We start from the raw sequence: 20,324 nt of genomic DNA, 5'->3' as shown, positions 1-20,324 counted from the left end.
CATTGCAGAATCATATACTACTACACCACTAATGTAATTTATATTCTGCAGTGAGGATTTATGATAGAACATGTGCATGCACGAGATGCCACAGTCGAGATGCCACAGTTTATGCACATTATAAAGTCCCTTTAAGCTTTATCACACAATCTTGGGTTCACAGTAACACCAGTAATATATGCAACATGTAGCAACCTCAATCTGTCAAGAATTTTAGAGCCCAGGTTGCGTTGCACAGCAGGAGCAGAGACAGGAAAAATTCTAAAAATGTCAAAATAGTGGTAGCATATTGGAGTCTGCTTGCCTGTGGTGCCAAGCCATTTTTAGAGTCAGAGAAAAAAAAAACTGCATGTAGTCAATAACACCAAAGGAAATGGAGAGATCAAAAAAGATTAAAAATGCAGAGTCTCCAGCACTGGCAGACAGTGGATGTTCATTAGCGGATTTTCAGGAGACAGGCAAACATTCTTAGTGCTGTGGAGTTCACTAGAACCAGACTGAATTCTCCAGAATTACAGAATAATAAAATATAATATAATAAAAAAAAAACTGTGAAAGGAAAGTACCTCTAAATCCCTGGTTAGAAATCACATTTAAAAATAAATCTAAATGTACAGGTTTCCCTGAAAGTGATTGGACCAACAGGTTTTAATGGATGAACAGAGAAATATTCACAAATGACTGCAGGCAAGACTGACTTGGAAACCTTTACCTGTTAATTACATATTAATATCAGTCATATTCACTTTTCCTTATTTAATCCCTGGGCTAGCAATAATCCTTGATTCCACATATTTTCACATCTTGATTAACAGCCTCATTTACAAAGCTTTGTAAATAACAAAAATCAAGGTTACGTATTCCATCCTGCAGGACGATACTGTTGTTTTTGTGTGTATGTAATTAAGTGGTCCATGTCTGATTAATTTATTTCATTTAATTTCTGTGAGATGTTATTGGAATTGTATCTCATGATTGACCTATTGCTGTATAACTGAATCTTGGATTGTATCTTAGATTTAAAGCAGAGTTAGAGGTAATGTGTATAAATTCTGTAGTTTCTTCCATTGGATGGCAGCAACATCTCTGACATGCTGCTATTCTACTGCTATTACACAGAAGAAGAGATTTCAGCCATTGGCCTAACCAAAGAAGAAGAAAACGATGTTTTCCAGCACTCCACTTCAATAGGTGGCGGTAATGTACCTTAAGCTGACTTACAACCCGTCATTAAACAGGAAGAAGAAGAAGAAGAAGGTTTCCGGTGCAACAGCTAGGCAACACTATGCCTACTGCTGTGATTATGGAGGAAAATTTTGATAAGTTACTGGAGCAGTGCGAATCTCAAGAGCTCGAGGTAACCTAAGCATGGAATCACAAAATGTTTACGCTTTTTGTGCCAACACTACATGTTGTTTTATAGACTTTCTGTCCTTAAAGGCTTGGCAGTAGTGTTTTGACAACTAGCTTAGGCTAACAAGCTAGCCTGCTTTAGCATAATTTTACTTTCAGTCACTGTAAATGTTAAATTAAACGAGCCTTTGCTATGTTAACAATGCCATCGAACTTTGTCTTCAATTAAACGTAGCTTTAAATGTCCATTTTGACGCAGCGTTACTGTGCGCAATTAGCAGATAGGTAGGAGCCAGTTAGCAATATAAGATGGAGATACTGTATCTTCACTATAGATTTGTTTATGATCTGTTTGTTTGAGAGGATATTGCTAAGTTAACTGCGGGTCCTGCGGTAACTCTAGCAGTGATAGGAATAACGTTAGCAGAAGCAACATAACATAACGCTAACTGGCTGGATCTCTAACTTTCATGCTAACAGTTAACGCTAGCTGTCGGAGGTACAGTACAGTCATGAACCTTTTATTGAGTAATACGTCAAAGAATGCAGTCTTTAGCAAACATTACTTAGCTACTGAATGTTAATGAATGAGCTTTAAAACGTACAGCATGGTTGGTAAAGAAATCAAGGTAGCTTTTTCTGCCTATTTTTCGCTTCAAACTTTAATGTCATGCCTACATTTATTTCAACAGGCTCCAGGAGGCATTGCAACACCGCAAGTCTACGCTCAGTTGTTGGCGCTCTATTTACTTCATAGTGACATGTGAGTCAAGTGTGTCTGACTCTAGAAGCAGATGGGTTTTTCCACACAAGTTTTTTTTTTTATTATTAGATATATGGGTGTATGGTCTTTAAGAGAGAAAAAGTATCACAAAAACGGGGATTTTTTTCACTCCCATTCTTCCAGATTTTCTTAAAACACACTAGTTGTTATTGCACAGGTCATAGTGCAAGGCGCATTCAAGTGATATCGGTAAAAGAAATTCCAGAGTAAACGCATAATAATCACTAGTGGCACTAAGAGTGCCTTCTAGTTTAACAGTTGTACACGCTTAGACTGCACCTCTGTTAAATGTTTTTAAAATTATTATTCACATCTCACACAAAACCATAATTAAGCTGCCTTTTTAAAAGTGAAATGACATTGTGTCCTGGGGTTGCAAGACAAAGTAATAACTTGAGAGGATGCAGTTTGAAAGAGCAATAGGCCTAGTTGAAGTATAGCAAATTATAGTAAATGACATTAGGTAGCTGATATGTTTCATAGGTGTAGACTAACATGTTGATGTGGGTCCAACAGGAATAATGCCAGGTACCTATGGAAGAGGATTCCCCAGTCAATAAAATCGGTAAGCATGTTTAAATATGTGTAGACATTGCTAAGGAAGTACTGCTGAAACCATTTGTTATGATACATATGATTATCTTTTGCCCTGCTTATGCTGCTTTCATGTTCTATGGAAGCTACCATATTTACTATTTTCCAATATCTACGTGCCATTCACATCCAGGTGTAATTACAACTGGGAACTAAGTATAAATAATGCCCCCCCATGACTCTCTGCCCATTACAGAATCATAGCTCAACAATAGATAGATAATAACTGGTTTTTAATACCATAAGCATTTGTTCTTTTGAGTTGTATGATTAAAAATGCTAGCAATTCATAAGAATAGGATAATTTTTCAATACTATCTTCTGTCCCACAGGGTATTAGTCCATGCCTTATGCTTAATATAGTCTTAAATGGTCAGTTGTACAGTTAGAATTAGTTTTTTGTCGGTTACTCAGCGGAATGCTGATGTTCTTAGATTATAGAACAAATAGCTTCATGTAGCCTTAGTAGTCTTAGAGTTGGCCTTAGAAATAAAGATGTATTAAAAAATTTAACCATCCAGTAACATGCAGCTATGCATCTATGGTAGCTTCCATAGAACATGAAAGCAGCATGCTGCATGTTACTGGATGTCCCATCTGCCTGGACATGTTCACCATAGTAGTATGAAACCCACTGTCTTTTTTAATGCTTTTTTTATTTGCTGTATACAGACAAACCCTGAATTAGCAGCAATTTGGACTGTTGGCCAGCGCATTTGGCAGCGAGACTTTCCAGGGATCTACACTGCCATTGCAGCTTACCAGTGGACAGAGACTATTCTTCCAGTCATGGAGGCCCTTCGAGGTAACAGCAAAAATCATGTCTTTTCCATTCTGTCAGGTGTTTTGTCCCTTTTACATCTCATAAAGCTTTTCAGATTAATAACACTTATAAATAACTACATGCTTTTATTCTTTTGGCAGTGGGGATATTACCTGTGTGAACATTAAAGTGAATTAAATATGAACACGTCCCCTGTGTGATTTACAGTTACAGTCAGCAGGGGGCGCCAGCTGAGCGGAATTCTAGCTAGTACGCAACACAGCTGGAAAATACAGCAGTTGAAAAAAATTAAAGGAGATGATTTGACAATTTTTTTTTTACTGTCCGGCAGACATATTAGGGTAGGACAGATGGCTATAACACAGTGGTCTGAGTGTGATGCTAGTTTGCATGCTCACATACTTGCCTTGATACTTTCTCATAATGTAAATGAATATCTAAAAATCTTTGTTATTTTATATTTACACATCAACATCTTATATCTAAAGAAACAATTTGAGAGACAGAACCATTTCAAATTACTCCTATCATGATCACAAGTGTTGGGACATTTGTACCATGTGATGGTTCCCTTGAGCAAGAGTTTAAGAATAGATTTCCCTTCATGTTTACGGTACGTCATGTTGAGCTGCCATGGATTCTGATGTACAATATGTCCAAAGACATTTGGGCAACAAGGGATTGATGAAAGCAAATCTACCCATCAAGAAATTTTGTGTGAAGTACTCATTACCACATAAATTGGTGTTTGCTGTATACAGTATATACGTGGTATCAACTAAATATCATTATTAACAGTTGTGCTAAGGTAACATTGTTAACAACTGTTTAAACAACCAGTTGTATCTCAGGTAACTGGAAAGTTTCAGCAGCTTATTTTCCCTAAAACTTGCTATAACCACTGGTTTGTAAATTAAAAACAAAATAAACACACAAACAAAAACACACACCAAACTGCTAGTTACTAAACCCCAAAGTGATGTCTTAGAATTTTTCATATTTTCTGACTGATAGTGAAAAACTCCAAAGGTATTAAGTTGATTACAAAACAAATTAAAACAAGTAAATCCTCAAATTTGAAAAGCATTTACCAGCGAATGTTTATTTTCTCACTTATGAAAGAAAGCCTTCAGCTTTATGTACTGTAGTCTAATCGGTGATTTAACAACAATGTAATCATTAAAAAAATCATTTTTTGTAGAGTAATATCACTGATTTATTCAACTTTAGACAACGTCAGGAGTATATGAAAATAATTATTTTCAACAAGGTCACTGTGTTACTGTAGGAAAAAAACATAAATGTCACATGGTATACAGCAAATCCAAACACATAAAATAGTAAAAACAACTGAGTCACAGGATCTCAGGATGTTGACATGGACTTGTTTACCAGTTAACCTGAGCTCTGTCTCTCAGGCTCTGCGCCAGTCACATGGACCTTGTTTGCCTCTGATCAGTCTACCACTTCACTGTTAGAAGGGACACATTGCCCACCGGGACATGTGACACATGCTACATTTGGTGGGTGGGCGCCATTTTTGTGACGAGGTCCCAGGCCAGCAAGCAGGCAAGAATGTGTGCTCCGGTTGTTTGAAAGTATCGGGTATCAACCAGCTGTGAGGGGCTGGTATAAAGGACAAGGCTGCTAGCTGTCAGCCAGAAGAGATAGCAGCATTTACCAAGCAACAGCACACACTAAGGAGTCATTCTCATTCTTTTTGAAGTCAAGAAAGAGAGTGACACTTTTAGATTTTTCTTTTTGGAAACCAGGAAACCGATTAGTCTAGCTGTAGGTGACCTTTCCACAATGGACGTCCAGAGGACAGGATCTATGGTTCGGTCCTCCAGCCCCATGGAGAGCCTCGAGAAGCAGCTGAGCTGTCCCATCTGCCTGGACATGTTCACCAAACCTGTGGTCATCCTGCCCTGCCAGCACAACTTGTGCCGTAGTTGTGCCAGTGACCTCTATGACTCACGCAACCCGTACCGCTTTTCTGGTGGTGTCTTTCGCTGTCCTACCTGCCGGTTTGAGGTTGTGCTTGACCGCCACGGTGTACATGGCCTGCAGCGCAACCTGCTGGTTGAAAATATCATCGACATCTATAAGCAGCAGCAAGAGGGTAGTGGAAATACACAAAGTACCCTGAAGCCCAAAGAATCCAAAGAATCCAAAGAACCAGTGTGCCAAGAACATGAGGATGAGAGAATCAACATCTATTGCATTACTTGCCAAGTACCCACCTGCTCCATGTGCAAAGTGTTTGGTCAGCATAAGGACTGTGAGGTGGCACCTTTAGCAAGTGTTTATCAGGCCCAGAAAGGTGACCTGAGTAATGCTATTGATACTTTGGTGGCCAGCAATGGGCGCCTGCAGGCCTTGCTCAACCAGATGGAAGATGCCTGCCGTGCAGTACAGGAGAATGCTCAGCTTGTCAAGCAAGGGTTAGCTGAACGCTTTGACCTGTTATATGCTGTCCTTGAAGAGCGCAAGGGCATTCTACTAGAGCAGATAGGTAAAGAGCAAGATGAAAAGGTGGCAGCTCTGCGTGCAATGGCTCAACGCTATGGGGAACGATTGCAGTCTAGTACCGAGCTCACAGATACAGCTGTAAGAGCATTGGAGCAGAGTGGCACTGCTGAGTTTCTCTTAGCTTCCAAGGGCCTTATCGCGAAGACCAAAGATGCAGCTAAATGCTCACTGGGGGAAGAGAGGCCCGAGCCAGGCTTTGAGAAGATGGACCACTTCACTTTGTCAACAGAACATGTTGAAGCAGTCCTGGCAAAAATGGACTTTGGAATGTGCGAAGATGATGATGAATTTGAAGATGCAGAGGAGGAAGAGGAGGAGGAATAATGAAAACCTATGTTTATTGACTTGTAGGAAATACTGTAATAAGTGCTTATGAAGGTTGTCTTGACACAAGGGCTTATGGCAGGGACTCTGATGTTGAATGAAATACAAGGTTATGGAGGATAAAATGGTTTGCCCTTACTAACAGTGCAATATTGAATCTCAGTGTCATATTCATACCTTTTCTTAACTTCTTTTTATACTTTTGTACTTCTAAGCAAATGAAAAAATAGGATATAGAATATCTGAAGGCCGACTACACAAGTTTCCACACATGTAGCTTATGGAAATAAGCACTTTGAGTTTGTGTTGAATAGATGATCAGCTGATCTAGCTGTAATCACCAAATCTGTCTTTTATGGAATGTGAAATAAAGGTGCATGAAGTTTTATCATCTATGTTCATTATTGCTAGGCCTAAACTAAAATGTTTAGAGTGCATACAGAGGAAGAAACGTGAAGACACTGTATTATTTTGGTCCTCTGGTGCTTCCATCAAAACGTTTCTCAGTCTGTTGCTGCTCTTACTTGGCAATAGGCTGTATTTAAAAATAAAAGCCCTTGCTCTGTCCTGTCTGCTTTGCCTTTGCTGGTGAAAAGTGGAGGCTATTTTTAAGAGGTGAGATAGTGAGAAGCGATAGCAGCCCTGGAATAGACTGTCAGAGAAGGACAGGCAAGGTCCTGTTTCTACTTCATAAAATTCCCACCCTCCCAGCTATGGACCTCTTGCTCAGCAGCTCCTGCCCAACCTTGAAGTGTGGCACACTAAAGAAAGGCTGGTCCAGTTGCTACACAAGTCATCTCCTAGCGGTCAAGAGGCCGTGGTAAAAATACATCTGTCTGGGGACCGGGTTACCAAAAGCCCCCTCAGGTGACCTACTTGACTCTGTGGGAAACATAGCTCGTAGTTCCCATTTCCTTTCTAAGGAGCAGCACTCAGGTGCCAGAAATGGTTTTATAAAGTGCAGTACACTTTTAATGGGTGGAAGTTTTATACAGACTAGAGAAAGGAGAGACATTTCAGTCAGCTTCCATGTTAGTGATTCATCAGCACAGTGACAAAGCAAGTGCTTCACCCACATAGCTCTTTAACCACATTACAAAAATCTGTTTTAATCATCATAATGGCTAAATAAAAGCTGTAGAAATGACTTGACAACCACAGCTTTGGTTAAAACCATAACAGAATAAAACCTGACTACTTTATAATACAACGACCAGATAAACACTGCCACTCCATGTTGTTCTAAGTTGATATTTTCAGCATGTTTAATTCTTTTTAGACAATAACAAGCAGAAGAGGAAGCCTCTTGTGCAGCAGAATGGGAAAGTGCTCTTGACAAATCTCACAGCTGTCTTTTCTCATCCTGCTTGTTATTGTTACTGCTGCTAGCTGCTGCAGTAGACTGAGGGCTGACTGTTGGTACACAAACTGTTGCTAGGCTATAAATCACAAAAGGCCACAGCCCCGAGGCTCTGACATGAAAGCTGCAGGAGCAGCAGCAGATGCATGCCGGTGCATATAGTTCCATGCTGTCGTGAAGCCTAGTGAATCTTACTGTAATCCCCACAAACTGCAGCTCCATGTCAAGTCAGGCTAGATGATTAGGGCAGCGTGGATAGGTGGGAAGCCTAAGTCAGTACCTGCTGATAGTGCACCTCATATAACTTCCATGATTCCTGATAAATATGCTTCATTTAACAAGATTGACTGTTAAGTGTTATTGGTTATGGAGAAAACCTGAGTTTCTTATTTCTTGTAGCTGATCACAATCAATTCACAATCAAGTCACAATCAAATCAGAGTTCCCTGACAACAAAATGCATTTCACACAGTATAAAGCTTACGCAAAGGTTAAACGGAAAACCGAGAGCTTTTGTTTAGGCCATTTTTATTTTATTTTCAAATCCAGACCAGCTCTTGTCAGAGATGAGAGTTGTAGCTGTGTGCGACTGAGGGCTCGTTTGGGGGCAGCGGCAAGAAAGTGTCTTAACTCAAACACACATAATGACCATAGCCAAACATCTAGAGGGGAAATTCGCAACAGGAAAAGCATGAAATAAAAATGTTCCTTACACACACTTCAAGCATTTAATTGACATTTTACCAAAACATACTGACCTATGGCTGATGTAGCAGAGTAGAGCCCCTGGCTCCAAGAACCTGTCACTTTTGATTGATTAATATTTACAGAGTAGAGCCTGTAGCACACAGCACTTAAATGTGTTCAAAGGATAATATAATGTTCCTGTGTTTGTAAGATCATAGTAAGCTGCTGTTGTCTGTGTACTGTATATGTAAGTAGAACCAGAGCACTGTTTAGCACGTATAGACTCCATATGTACCCATCTGGTATTAATTTCTCTGTGCTTGATGGATCCTTCACAGAGGGCACACGACAGAGGGCGTACGGCCTTGTAGCCCAGGCCTACACCTCCATCACAGCAGAAGATTTCGCTGCCTTTGTGGGCTACTCTGTGGAGGAGGCAGTAAAGGGTAATTTACACAACCTTTACACAGGAAATGGCTTTTTTATCAGTGTCAGCAAGAATTCAAAAGATAAGAGTTTTTGTTGTAATTAAAGCTGTGGTACTGCAGCCTTTCTACACTGGTGTAATGCAGCTAGTTTCCATTACATAAACATTTATACAGTCACCAATGGAGGTATTTTCTTCTTCTTTCTCACTTCTGGCTTTGTCCAAAGGTGTGGTGAGTCAAGGCTGGCAGGCAGACCCCACTACCAGGATGGTGATGCCCAAAAAGCCAGGTAGGTGGCAGTATTGCTCTTTTAAAGTGTACCCATCATCAGCGCACTGTTGTCTCACCCAACAGTTTTTTCTTTGAGTCTTATCCTGCACCCATCTGTCTACTACCATTGCTCCTAGATTTTATCAGATACACGTAAAATGTCGACAGCAGGGATTTAGTCCTTCTTCATCCCAGAAAGACGGATGACATTTTCTCTGTCATGGGATTGGTTGAAACTGATAATTTGCCAGATCTCCCTCATATATAAAATCCATATTTCCCAAGTTTCCTGGCATCGTTCCCAGAGGATCACATTCATCTTGTTAGAGAAACCAACTGACTTATGCAAACAGAAGAGGAGGAGGTGGAGATCTGTACTCCCCCTGTAATCGTCAGGCCTTACAGCTGAAGCATCTGCTGTGCATGTGTCCAGCCCAAAAATGTTAACCCACTCACCATTAATCACCATGTGTGGCTTTTTCCCCCTCCACAGTGCCGTTGGAACTTAATGCACTTGGGGGTTTTGGCTGTAGAGTGGATCTCACACAGGAAATCATGCTGCTTGGGATAAGTGTAAAGAGTTGGAATGATTTCCAAGGATGTATGTATCACAGTAACATGGGGAGACGCGGCATGTTTTTATACAGGTCGGGGAAAGTGGTGAGCTCGTGCAGATGTGGACCGTTGCATTAACTTGAATCCTGGGCCCCGCTGAGAGTCTGTGTACTAGAGCACGTGACCTGTAGCATTAAAACCGGAGAGATGTACAGTAAGAAGATCCATAGCACTTGGCACAATGAGGAATCCCCCTCTGACTCAACTCCTCCTTGTGTCTCTCTCCCCTCTCTCAACAGATCCTCCTCCCGTCTCATTGGTTCCAAATGAGCAGCAGTTGGCCAGACTCACTGACTACGTGGCTTTTCTCGAGAACTGATAACCCTCCACAGCCACTGCCACCCCTTCTGGCCCGCTTGGTACTGAGGGAGGATACAAGTTTGGATAAACTGGTCCTCCTTCCTGTGTAGTCCCATTCCCTGATAAAGACATACCAAAAACACACCCATCATCTGCATGAATGCTGCAGGTTCTTCTCTAAGACTTGCTTATTTATGTCTGTTGTTTCCACTGTTAATTCATATCTTGAAAAGTGGTTATCTTTCAGATGTTTATTTATATTTTTGTGCTCTTTGTAACCCACCTGATGTGTAAATTTGGGTCTAATTTCAAAGTAGGTATTACAGAAAGTATGTTACACATCACAAAACCTTTCCCACACAACACAAATACACAAACCAGTATGTAAAGTCTGTCCATTGTCTTTTAACACTTAAAGGTTGCCTTGAAATTAATGTCGTTAGGTAAACAGAAGTCATGGCATGCCTGCATCAGCATGTGGATCTCAGTGCTCAGACTTCATATTGTGAAGTTTATGTTTTGACTGGTGAATAAATATTTTGCTATTTCTAAATTAGTATTCTTTTATTTTTGATATTCAGGAGTTTTAGTTCAGCTATGTTGCTGCGTTACAGAGCAGGCTGAACTCTGTCAGGGATCATCAGAGTTTTCCAGTGTCACATTTGTCTGATAATGGAAACACGCTGCCTTTTTCTGTGGCCTGGCCACATACATGGGGGAGAACGTAATGTGTGAGGAAGCCTACTGAGTTCCTGCTGGGTCATGGTCACATTAGACCAGCAGATAATTTGATATTGGAGCAAAGAAAGCTCAAAGCTCTTTTGTTTCCTCCTCAAAATGAGGTGAACTGTTTTGGAAAATGAAATGAGTTGTGGTTTAACCAGGGCGATGTAACATTACCACAAAGTTTCATGTCATGACTGTGCCCAAAAGGTTGCTTTACAAGAACACGCAAAGCAACGATGAATGAGATTAAAACATTGTGTGACCTGAGGAACACAACTTTTTTGTTCACTTCTTCAGAGTAATACTGAAAGATGTCTGTATATTTAGTTATATACAGTACTTTATTACTTCACTATTGTTACCATTAGGACTAATGCACTCTGGCTCTGTAATTATACATTTTATTTTGTAAATGCACATCTGGCTGCCATCTGTTTATTAGTACAAAAAAGCTTGGTGACTTTAATTTTTTTAGTCCTCGTTGAATCCTGTTTCCAAGAATTTGAACACAGTACTGATTTATGTTATTTTGACCATAAGTGTTGTTAGACATTAAAAGGAAGTAGCAGGTGTCCGATGTGATTTTTGTGTGAAATCACACTACTGCAGCCTATATATCTTGTGTCAGATCTTCCTATTCAGCTTAGTGAAGCTTCATCTTTCTATATGCAAGTGGATTTTTGTATAGATTTTTCCCTCATCCTTAAAAACCAGATTGATCTGATATAAAGTCAGAGGGTTTGTGTTAATTCACTGTCCTCAAAACAGTATCTTAATATATTTTGCTGGTTTAATTAGGTTTGCTCCGTTCAACTATGCATTACTTAGGCTAATATTGCAGTTACAGTACACTTCTCTATCCCAGTAATCCTGGATTTTTTTTTATCTGCGCTCTTGGCTTTGTTTGCTGTCTTACTGTGATTTGGACAGAGAGGACCAAACTGATCAAGTAACAATATTAAGTACATTTAGTCAAGTACTGCACTTACAATTGTGAAATGCTCACTACCTCCACCTTTACCAGCTGCAACATTAAATGTGATCATGATAAGAAACACTTTTATTGGCCAACTATGAGGGGTACATAATAAAGTGCTTTAGATAAGAGCGTTCCTTAGCACTCGGATGTACTTTGAAAAGGCAGACTGTCTGTAAATCTTTCTGTTTACACTGACAGGTTTCATACAGACAGAGACGCACAAAGCTTTCTTGATGCAGGAAAAAGTTCATTTGTAAACGGTGCAGTTGGTACCCTACATGTGGCCACTACATCAGTGTTTTGTTGTTCAAAACTCCATCAGACTTAATGCTGGTTAACCTGGTGTGGATAACCAATATAGTTTTACAGGTTCATGTGATACATAAAATATGTCAAGGCAGTTTTGTGAACCAGCATGGAGAATACTTGGAAGTGAGGACACAAGGTCATGTTTTCAGAATAGGCTCTTTGAAGCTGTGCTGCTGTGGGTTAATGAAGAAGACCAGTGAGGATTTAGACTTCTTGGTAATGGTGGGGGAAGCAGCAGTGGCTACTTGATTCAGAACACATTAAAGGTCGTGACTACAGCTACAAAATGGCAACCTAAACTTTATCAACACTACATGTGAACAAAAGACTGAACTTTGGTACAGTTTTTTATTCCCAGTGATCACTGCTGTTTGTAGGCATGTAAAAGTTTGAAAATGAAAACATTTGTAGGCACCATGAAAAACCAAATGTGCTGTTCAACACAACTGCTCGGTAATAAATTACAGCTGCCGTTAAAAAATGTGTCAACACTTATAATCGGTCCTGCCTTTCAAGTTCTTCACGTATACATGGCCTTCACAAGGCTTAAGTTTTTGTCACTCAGCTGTTTCCACTTCAACCTGTTTCCCTTTAAGTGGTTGAGATCACTGTTCTGTATTATTTGCACAATCCTCTTGTTTTCATTTACAGCGTGCCTCCAGACAAGATAGCAGAAACAGTGAAAAGCAGTGCAAGATAACTGGAAAGATTTGCCTATTTCTAGTATTCAGTTTCATTTTGTGAAAAAAAATAATAATTGGATCTTAATTGAGCCCTAACATCTTTTATTCAGATGTTCACCAAAAGCTGTAGTCTTTGTTGTTGCCTGTATTTTCTCCAGAGATCAGAGGTGACCTCTGCCTTGTCACAGAACATACCACAGACATGATATTACTGAGGAATGCACAGCTCTCAAATGGTAAAAGGGCCCCCCTAGAACCGGGTTTAACTTAATGGTTTGTGTCATAGAAATCCATTGTTGTCTGGAAACCATTAAAAACACAAAACCAGTGAGCCGCACTGCAGCACTGGGTGACATTTTTCTTCCTCACAAAAAATAGGAGGCCTGTCTTTTTTCAAAAAAGAGTTGCAAAGGCTAAAAATAACCATTAGCCTACTTTTGACAGTCTCTTAAGTGAGACAGAGACGACTGTGCATGTGCATGATACTCATACATTACAGTGAGCACACAAAATGTGTTGTTGGTTTTAGTCTGTACAGGTATGGCATGTTTTACATCCCAAGAGTCCATGATCGTTTGTTTGTGTGTGTGTGTGTGTGTATTTTGGGTCTAAAATGTTAATGTAGTATGTCAAAGTGTAAAAATAATTGTCAGGTCATATAAGTGAGGCCACACTGAAAAATATACCATATAAAGGTCAAATCAAAACTATAAAAAAATAACCAAAAATAGTTCAAAACTCCTTTGGGTTAAATAACCAAAACATAGAAAATCTCCAGCCTTATCCTGTATTACTGAGGCATCACTGTGTAGCAGGAAGTTGGTCTGTTTTGTTGGTAGTCTGTGCAGCTTGAGTCTGGAAATGCTTTTACATATTTGGATGGCATAGCTCAGCAGATCTGGTTGTGTTCAAATCAGGTGGAAATGATTTGTTCTTCTGCTGGCTGGAGAGGCATGTGTGGGATGGGTCTTGGATGGGGGACCAGGTTATATAAGAAGAGGCCTGAGCCAGTAGGGGGCAGTGTGCACTGAAGCTGGTGTGATATCAAATGGAGTACAAAATTGCCTGACATGACACATATTGTTTATTACCACACACTGAAATGCATCACAGACAAATTTATAAAGGTTTTGTCAAAAGTAGCAATATTTGGATAAGAGAAGAAAAAGCAGATTCCTTTTCCACATTTTCCCACCGCTCCAACTTTGGTCAAGGGTTGTTGTTTAAATTTTCATTAACAGCAGTAAAAGCTCCCTCACATTCACAGAGAAAATGTTTCCATGTGGGATGATGAGTCATGAGCATGAGACCCAGAGAAAACTCCAAGAGGATGTGGGAGACTGAACAGAGGACGGTGATGAGAAAAAGAGGGAGATCACAGAGGAGGAGGAGGAGAAGAGAGATGGCGTGAGGGGCCAGTAGGAGCCAAAATGAGAGAAGTGTTGGGAGGCAGAGTGAGGACGAGGAGGAGGAGGAAGAGGAGAGTGACGGAAACATTGCAGAGGCGTCCTGAGTGCCAAGTTGGAAAATGTTTATGGCACAGAGGATGAAAGACAGATGGAGAGTGGAAACAATGTAGTTTTATTGGAAATTAATTTTCCAGCACTATATATCACTTATGGACCTTTTTGAGATTACTGCACACAGATTACATTTAAAATGTTTTTATGTTTCAACCTATACAAACATACAAAGTATGAATCTGTGGCAACCTTTTAACATCCACTACAGTTGGTGTCAATACCAACTACACTCGAACAGCTTTTAATGCCTAATCATTTATGTTTATGCTGGTTTTGTATAAAAATCAACATGCTTTGTAAAGAAAAAATGTGATTGCAGGTTTTAATATGACACTTCAGGACTCCATATGTCCTGCGCATGCAGCCCTGGATGAGCTCCTGAGAGTCAACATGAAGAATTGAGCCTCACGAATGGAGAATTAGCTGCAGTTTTTCAACGCAGATGTTTTCCGAGCCATGTGACCTCTGTAAGAGTTCCCATATAATGGCCGTGAGCTCCAGGCCCTCACATTTCTCATCCAAGACATTTCCTAATCTGCTATTAAACGTGGAGATATCCAGCAGGATTTGAATTGGCTTAATCGGTCCTGCTGCCAGCCAAAACTGAATAGGTCTATTATAAGTCCACTATGTACCCTTCATTCATGATCTGCACCTGGAGCTGTCGCCTTGACTTTGTGTAACTGCAGAGGAAATTAAGTGAGGAAAATCCATAGAGATTACTGGCAGAATACAGTGGGGACAGACAAAGGTATGTTTTCATTTTATACAGCTTTAAACTCTGCTCTTACCTGAAAAAGACACCAAGTTAAATCTACATTCCCTCAAATTGGGACTTTGGTCTTGCATACAGTAATACTTTTTGGAAAGACTTGATGCTTATGGGGACACAGCAGTAAGTGTAAAGCTGGCTGGAGTATAAATGTTAATGTTCAGTCCCCTTTACACTGTTCACACTGCTCATTCAAGGCACGATTGTTGTACCAATTTTCGACCACACAGTTCTGTATAAAAGGTTAGTTTTGACCCTCCTTCTTTAACCATGAGAGGTGTTAGAATTGGCCATTGGCTCTTCCACCTTGGCCTCTCAGCTTGGGGGGTTGTGGGCAGAGGTGTATGAAGTCGTTGCACCGCTGGGGGGCTTAAATATTAGTGTTGCACACAAGAAGCAGAATCCTTGACCATAATAGTGAACCTGTTGTACAACTCGGAGTTTAAATCATGTTGTAAATATGCAGGACCCTGCTCTGTTCATCCCCAGTTTTTGATTTGAAAGCAACAACGTTACCGGTATGCTGTGCACTGTATTTCCAGTGTGTGTGTGTGTTATATCTCACAGTAACTGTCACAGGCCATGATTCTAAATCAAAGACATTTTTTTGTGTGTTTGCTTTCAGAGACAATAGGACATTTTATTTCTCATACATTATGCTTACTCTTATATTTGGATATCAGTTACTTGTAATAAAAATCTTTGGAGGATAGGTCTGATAGCATTCTTTATTTAATCAGAAAATCTCAGACATAACAGAAACACTAAAGACTTTTTTTGTTAAATATTGAGCAGGTGGAAGAGAAAGATTTGAATGTAATTCCTTCCATTTATAAAGATACAAAGTAGTGGAGAACAGTCTTCCTATGTTCAGTATTTATCGTACCAACAAGTCTTCAAATCCAAATACCTAATTCAATTGTGTTCTAGAGCTCCATTGTTTTCTAAAACCTATTACAAACACATCAGTGAGCCATAAACACACACACACTGGGTTATTCTGAGTCAGTGCCACATACATCCTGCCGCTGGAGATAGTCAATAAAACACCAACAAATATCACTTTGTCTGCAAATAATCTTTTGATTGAGTAAAGTTTGTGAAAAACTAGTGTCCAGCTGTTTTATGAAATCACTGAGCCCTGCTCTACAAGGGAAATAGACTACACACATCCCAGGACTGTCTGAGGCTGTACTAAATGCTAACATCTGCACTCCAACACGCTCATAATACCAAGGCTGACATGCTGGTGTGTAGCCAGTATAATGCTAAGAAGTATTTTTACCATCTCATTTTAGCATGTTAGAATACTAGCATTTGACATTTAGAGCTAAACACAACACGCAGCCCAACCAGATAGCAGTGTGATTAGTTTTGCAGGTATTTGGTTATAAACAAACGTACTGGACATATGAAAGTTAATTAATTGCTAAGAGCTCATATTTCAGTGACATTACTAAAAGTCAGTTCAATAGGGCAAGAAACATAAATGGCAAGACCATCAGGAATAGTAAAGTCCAGGCAGATCTTTCACCTCCTTCAGGTCAAGGCTGAGGAGTGCTGCTCTCTGTGGTGCCGCTTTTTTAGTTGGACACTGGAATATAATGTTTTGTTGTGAGAATCAGTTTGCTGAAAACTCTATAGGCAAACAGAGGGATTTGGTCAGTCAGCTGACTCACAGTTTTCAATGTATAGCCCTCACTTTTATGATATCTTAGCTCATATGACCGCAAATGCTCAATGTACCAGGTCTCATAATCTTTCAGTAGAAAGAATATGTCACTTCCAATCAGAAGTATGTGTCACGCTCCTGCCCCTCTTGCTTCCTGTCAGGCTTTTATTTTCTCATCACTTCCTGTTTTGTTTCACCTCACTTTTGGCCCTTTTATTTAATCATCATTAGTTCACCTGCTCCTTATTGTTTGCACCTGTTTTTCCCTTCTATTTAGGCAGCGTCCTCCCACCAGCGTCCTCCCACAGGTCAGTGAAAAATTTAAAGGTTTTACTTGTTTTTGCTTCAGTATATTCTCAAAAGGTTCATATTGAATTTGAATCTTCACGTGAATAAAGAGGTATACTCACACTGTGACTAAAAATGTTACTAAAATTGTGACTTCATTATGTGAAATTAGTAATTTGACTGGTCAATTACTGCTACTGGTGTTAGAAATTAACCCGATTCTTTTGTTGGAAGCACGGGAAGTGAAGACAGGAGAGGACTCTTTAAAATCAACAGGAAGTTTACTTAATGTCTGATCACAGGTAGGCCTTACAGCGCAGGGTGGATAAATGGACAGGTTTCCCTGATTTGCAACAACAACTCTTGTGGAGTTTGGAGGGGTAGCTGATGGACCGAGGTACAAAAATAAAACCCACTTGTATAGAAGCTTTATAGTTTTATTATAGGAATTATTAGAATAAGAAAATTTCAACTGGCTTGAGTAAAATTTCTTTAACTCAACATTCTGTTCTGTATGAGCCTGAATCCAAATATCTCATAGTGGTTTAAAGGCAGCCACAGACTCCCTGTCCCATGTTATTATTTTTCACTTTCTCTGAATTCTCTGGATGTTTGGACATATGAGTCATCCAGCCAGGTTCGCATCACATTGAACTGATGCAGTATACACTCTGGGTTGCAGAAATCCTAGTTACTGACCCTGTCATTTTGGATAGGCCATCCTTAAGTTCAACAAAATGGCTCAGAGGAGAAGATGCCAGTCCTCGAAGAATTTTCAAAATAACACACATCCATGTGCAGAATTTGTGCTATTCTTGACTCTTGTGTCGATTTTCTGATATGCATCAATTCACCTTTACACCAGATATTGAGCTGTAACTTAGACACATTTTACTATTAAACAACTTAATGTTAACAGATTTTCCCTCTTTGGCACCAGTGGAACTTTTACATTTATCTCTGTGCAGCATTTTCACTGACATTTAACCAATTATCAGTCTGGTACTCATGTCCTTGTGCTAAAATTACCCCATGATTGATCTCAAATAGTGTACAGACATGTTTACAGATGAAAGTCAAAGGAAAAAAATACATGCAATTCTGTTTTTCAGATTGCTGTTGTGTCTTCTTTAAACTGCAGCAGCTGTGTTTTGCAGTTTTACTCTGTCTTCTGATGTGCAGGAACTTCTGCAAGGATGTTGTACTGCTTCCCAAAACATTTTGTTCAGTTTCTTCTTTCTTCCTGTCACAGTCCTAAAATCGGTTAAAGTAGAATTTATGCAGACGTAGGCTGAGTCAAACTATTATGAAAGTGCATTCTTTAACCTGTAGAATTTCACAACAGATAAGACACAAAGCTGTGCCTTTTTAACTCAGACACAGAACCGCAAACACACAATTCAAAGACTTGGGAACAAACTACAATCCCAAAACAATTGAAGAATTCAACTGAAAAAAGTGTTTATTTTGAACAAAGAATTAAACTGATGAGGTGTCACATCTGTGTTGTTTTCAATGTGGACACAGATGATTTACACATTACTATTTTCAGTTTTAATTTGATTTTACATACCGTCCCAACTTCTTCAGGTTGGGGTTCGTACATGGTACTTGTCATATTTTTCAGGTTTATTTAACACAGTTCAAAATGCAGCTTATAAGGACAATATTACTTCAGCGTGCTTGCAAAAATATAAGCTGCAATCTGGTAAACTGTTGATATTTCAGCCACTGTGTATAAAATTAAGATGCACTTTGTACTTGGTTTTCAAATAAATTCAAAATCTCATGCAATAAAAGTAGTTTGTGCTTTGCCTCAGCTAAAACCACAGCCCGCTGCTATGTCACAGAATCCTAGAAGTGTGAAGTCAGACTACTGGAGGTCAGGACTAATGAGGATTGTTAAGAGTACTCCACTGATATAGAATAGTACTGCTTTAACATTGACAGACTCCAGATGGACATTAAAAAATAAATTCATTTAAAAAAAAACCTAAACTGCTGCACTAGAGCCACAGACCAAACCCTCCATCTGTTGGGGCAGAGATTTGAGTGTATCAAATAACTGGATACATTATTTTGGTTTTTCACTGTCAGACATACACTGTCAACTGATGCTGACTCATGTGATATCAGTTTATCAAATACCTCTTTCTGTGGCCACAAAAGGTTTTATGCATGTTTTTTCCACTTATGCAGCAATACCCCCCAAGACCTGTAAACAGACTTTGATATATAAATCTTCTGCCTTTTTTCCCACTGAGTCAGTTAAAGTAAGGAAAACTCTCTGGCAGTAAATACAGGATCCACTAACCATACAATATAAATAAATAAACACTAAGCACATAAAAGATAGCTGGGTTTGTGCTTTAATTTGCTTTAATAAATTAGACAGAGGCAAAAATTTGGACTGCAGGTTAACACTATAATAAAACAGGTCAACTAAATCACTTTCAGAGGGCCCGTAGACATGGATCCTTGCTCTGGCTGGCAGTCTGGCCTTAATATTTCTAAACCAAAAGCTTAAACTGTTAGGGAGAGCAGCTCAGAAAGCTGCTGTTCTCTGCTCTTTCTGTGCCAGTATTCATCTTTGTCTGCATAATTGTTTCCATGAGCAGTACAACTTCCCTGGCTAACTGGGTAAGTAAGACGACTCGACATCACAGTCTAATTTGTAAAGTCAATAACTGTGGCACTTCCAGGGCCCACTCTGTTCTACTACTAAAATTAATTTTTAAACGTTCTGTGTAGACTGAGACAATAGAAAAAGAAAAGATATCACCTGTTATTAGCATCCCTTCCTCTTTCCATTAACTGAAAAGAGATATAAAGTAAAGGAATTTCAAATTTTAATGGATTTATCTTCTCTGCACACAAATCTACCCCCAGGGGTTGCAAGCCAGTGACTTCTGTGCCAGGTGCCCAAGCCCGGATAAATAGAGAGGGTTGCGTCAGGAAGGGCATCTGGTGTAAAAACATGCCAAATTTAAACATGCGAATCATCAGTGCGAATTCCATACCGGATCGGTCGAGGCCCGGGTTAACAACGACCGCCACCAGTGCTGTTGACCTACAGGGTGCTGGCAGAAATTCGGCTACTGTTGGTCTAAGAAGCAGAGGAGGTAGAAGGAGTTGTAGACAGAGAGAGAAGATGAAAGGCAGGAGTATAGGTCTGAGAATAGGGACTCTTAACGTTGGCACAATGACAGGGAAAGGTAGAGAGCTGGTGGACATGATGGAGAGAAGAAAGGTAGATATACTGTGTGTGCAGGAGACCAGGTGGAAGGGTAGCAAAGTGCGTAGCATTGGAGGGGGATACAGACTGTTTTATTATGGTGTGG

The 20,324-nt window shown here is 39.7% G+C and overlaps 2 protein-coding genes across 2 annotated transcripts; both read left to right on the top strand.

Moving 5' to 3' along the window:
• Positions 1 to 1,218: 1,218 nt before the first annotated feature.
• cops8 (COP9 signalosome subunit 8) lies at positions 1,219 to 11,214 on the top strand. The gene is made up of 7 exons (XM_020620187.1): positions 1,219 to 1,357; positions 2,046 to 2,116; positions 2,654 to 2,702; positions 3,404 to 3,536; positions 8,757 to 8,864; positions 9,073 to 9,135; positions 9,971 to 11,214. The coding sequence occupies exons 1-7, from the start codon at positions 1,286 to 1,288 to the stop codon at positions 10,048 to 10,050; spliced, it is 576 nt and encodes a 191-aa protein (XP_020475843.1). The 5' UTR covers positions 1,219 to 1,285; the 3' UTR covers positions 10,051 to 11,214.
• LOC109971746 (E3 ubiquitin-protein ligase TRIM63) lies at positions 4,257 to 8,746 on the top strand. The gene has a single exon (XM_074527679.1). It carries the CDS (start codon positions 5,325 to 5,327, stop codon positions 6,369 to 6,371), a length of 1,047 nt encoding a protein of 348 aa, XP_074383780.1. The 5' UTR covers positions 4,257 to 5,324; the 3' UTR covers positions 6,372 to 8,746.
• Positions 11,215 to 20,324: the final 9,110 nt, after the last annotated feature.

The sequence above is a fragment of the Monopterus albus genome, unplaced genomic scaffold (assembly GCF_001952655.1).
Source record: "Monopterus albus unplaced genomic scaffold, M_albus_1.0 scaffold234.1, whole genome shotgun sequence".
Lineage (NCBI taxonomy): Eukaryota > Metazoa > Chordata > Actinopteri > Synbranchiformes > Synbranchidae > Monopterus > Monopterus albus.
Note: the sequence above shows the minus strand (reverse complement) of the source record. Positions and strands in the feature narration are given on the sequence as shown.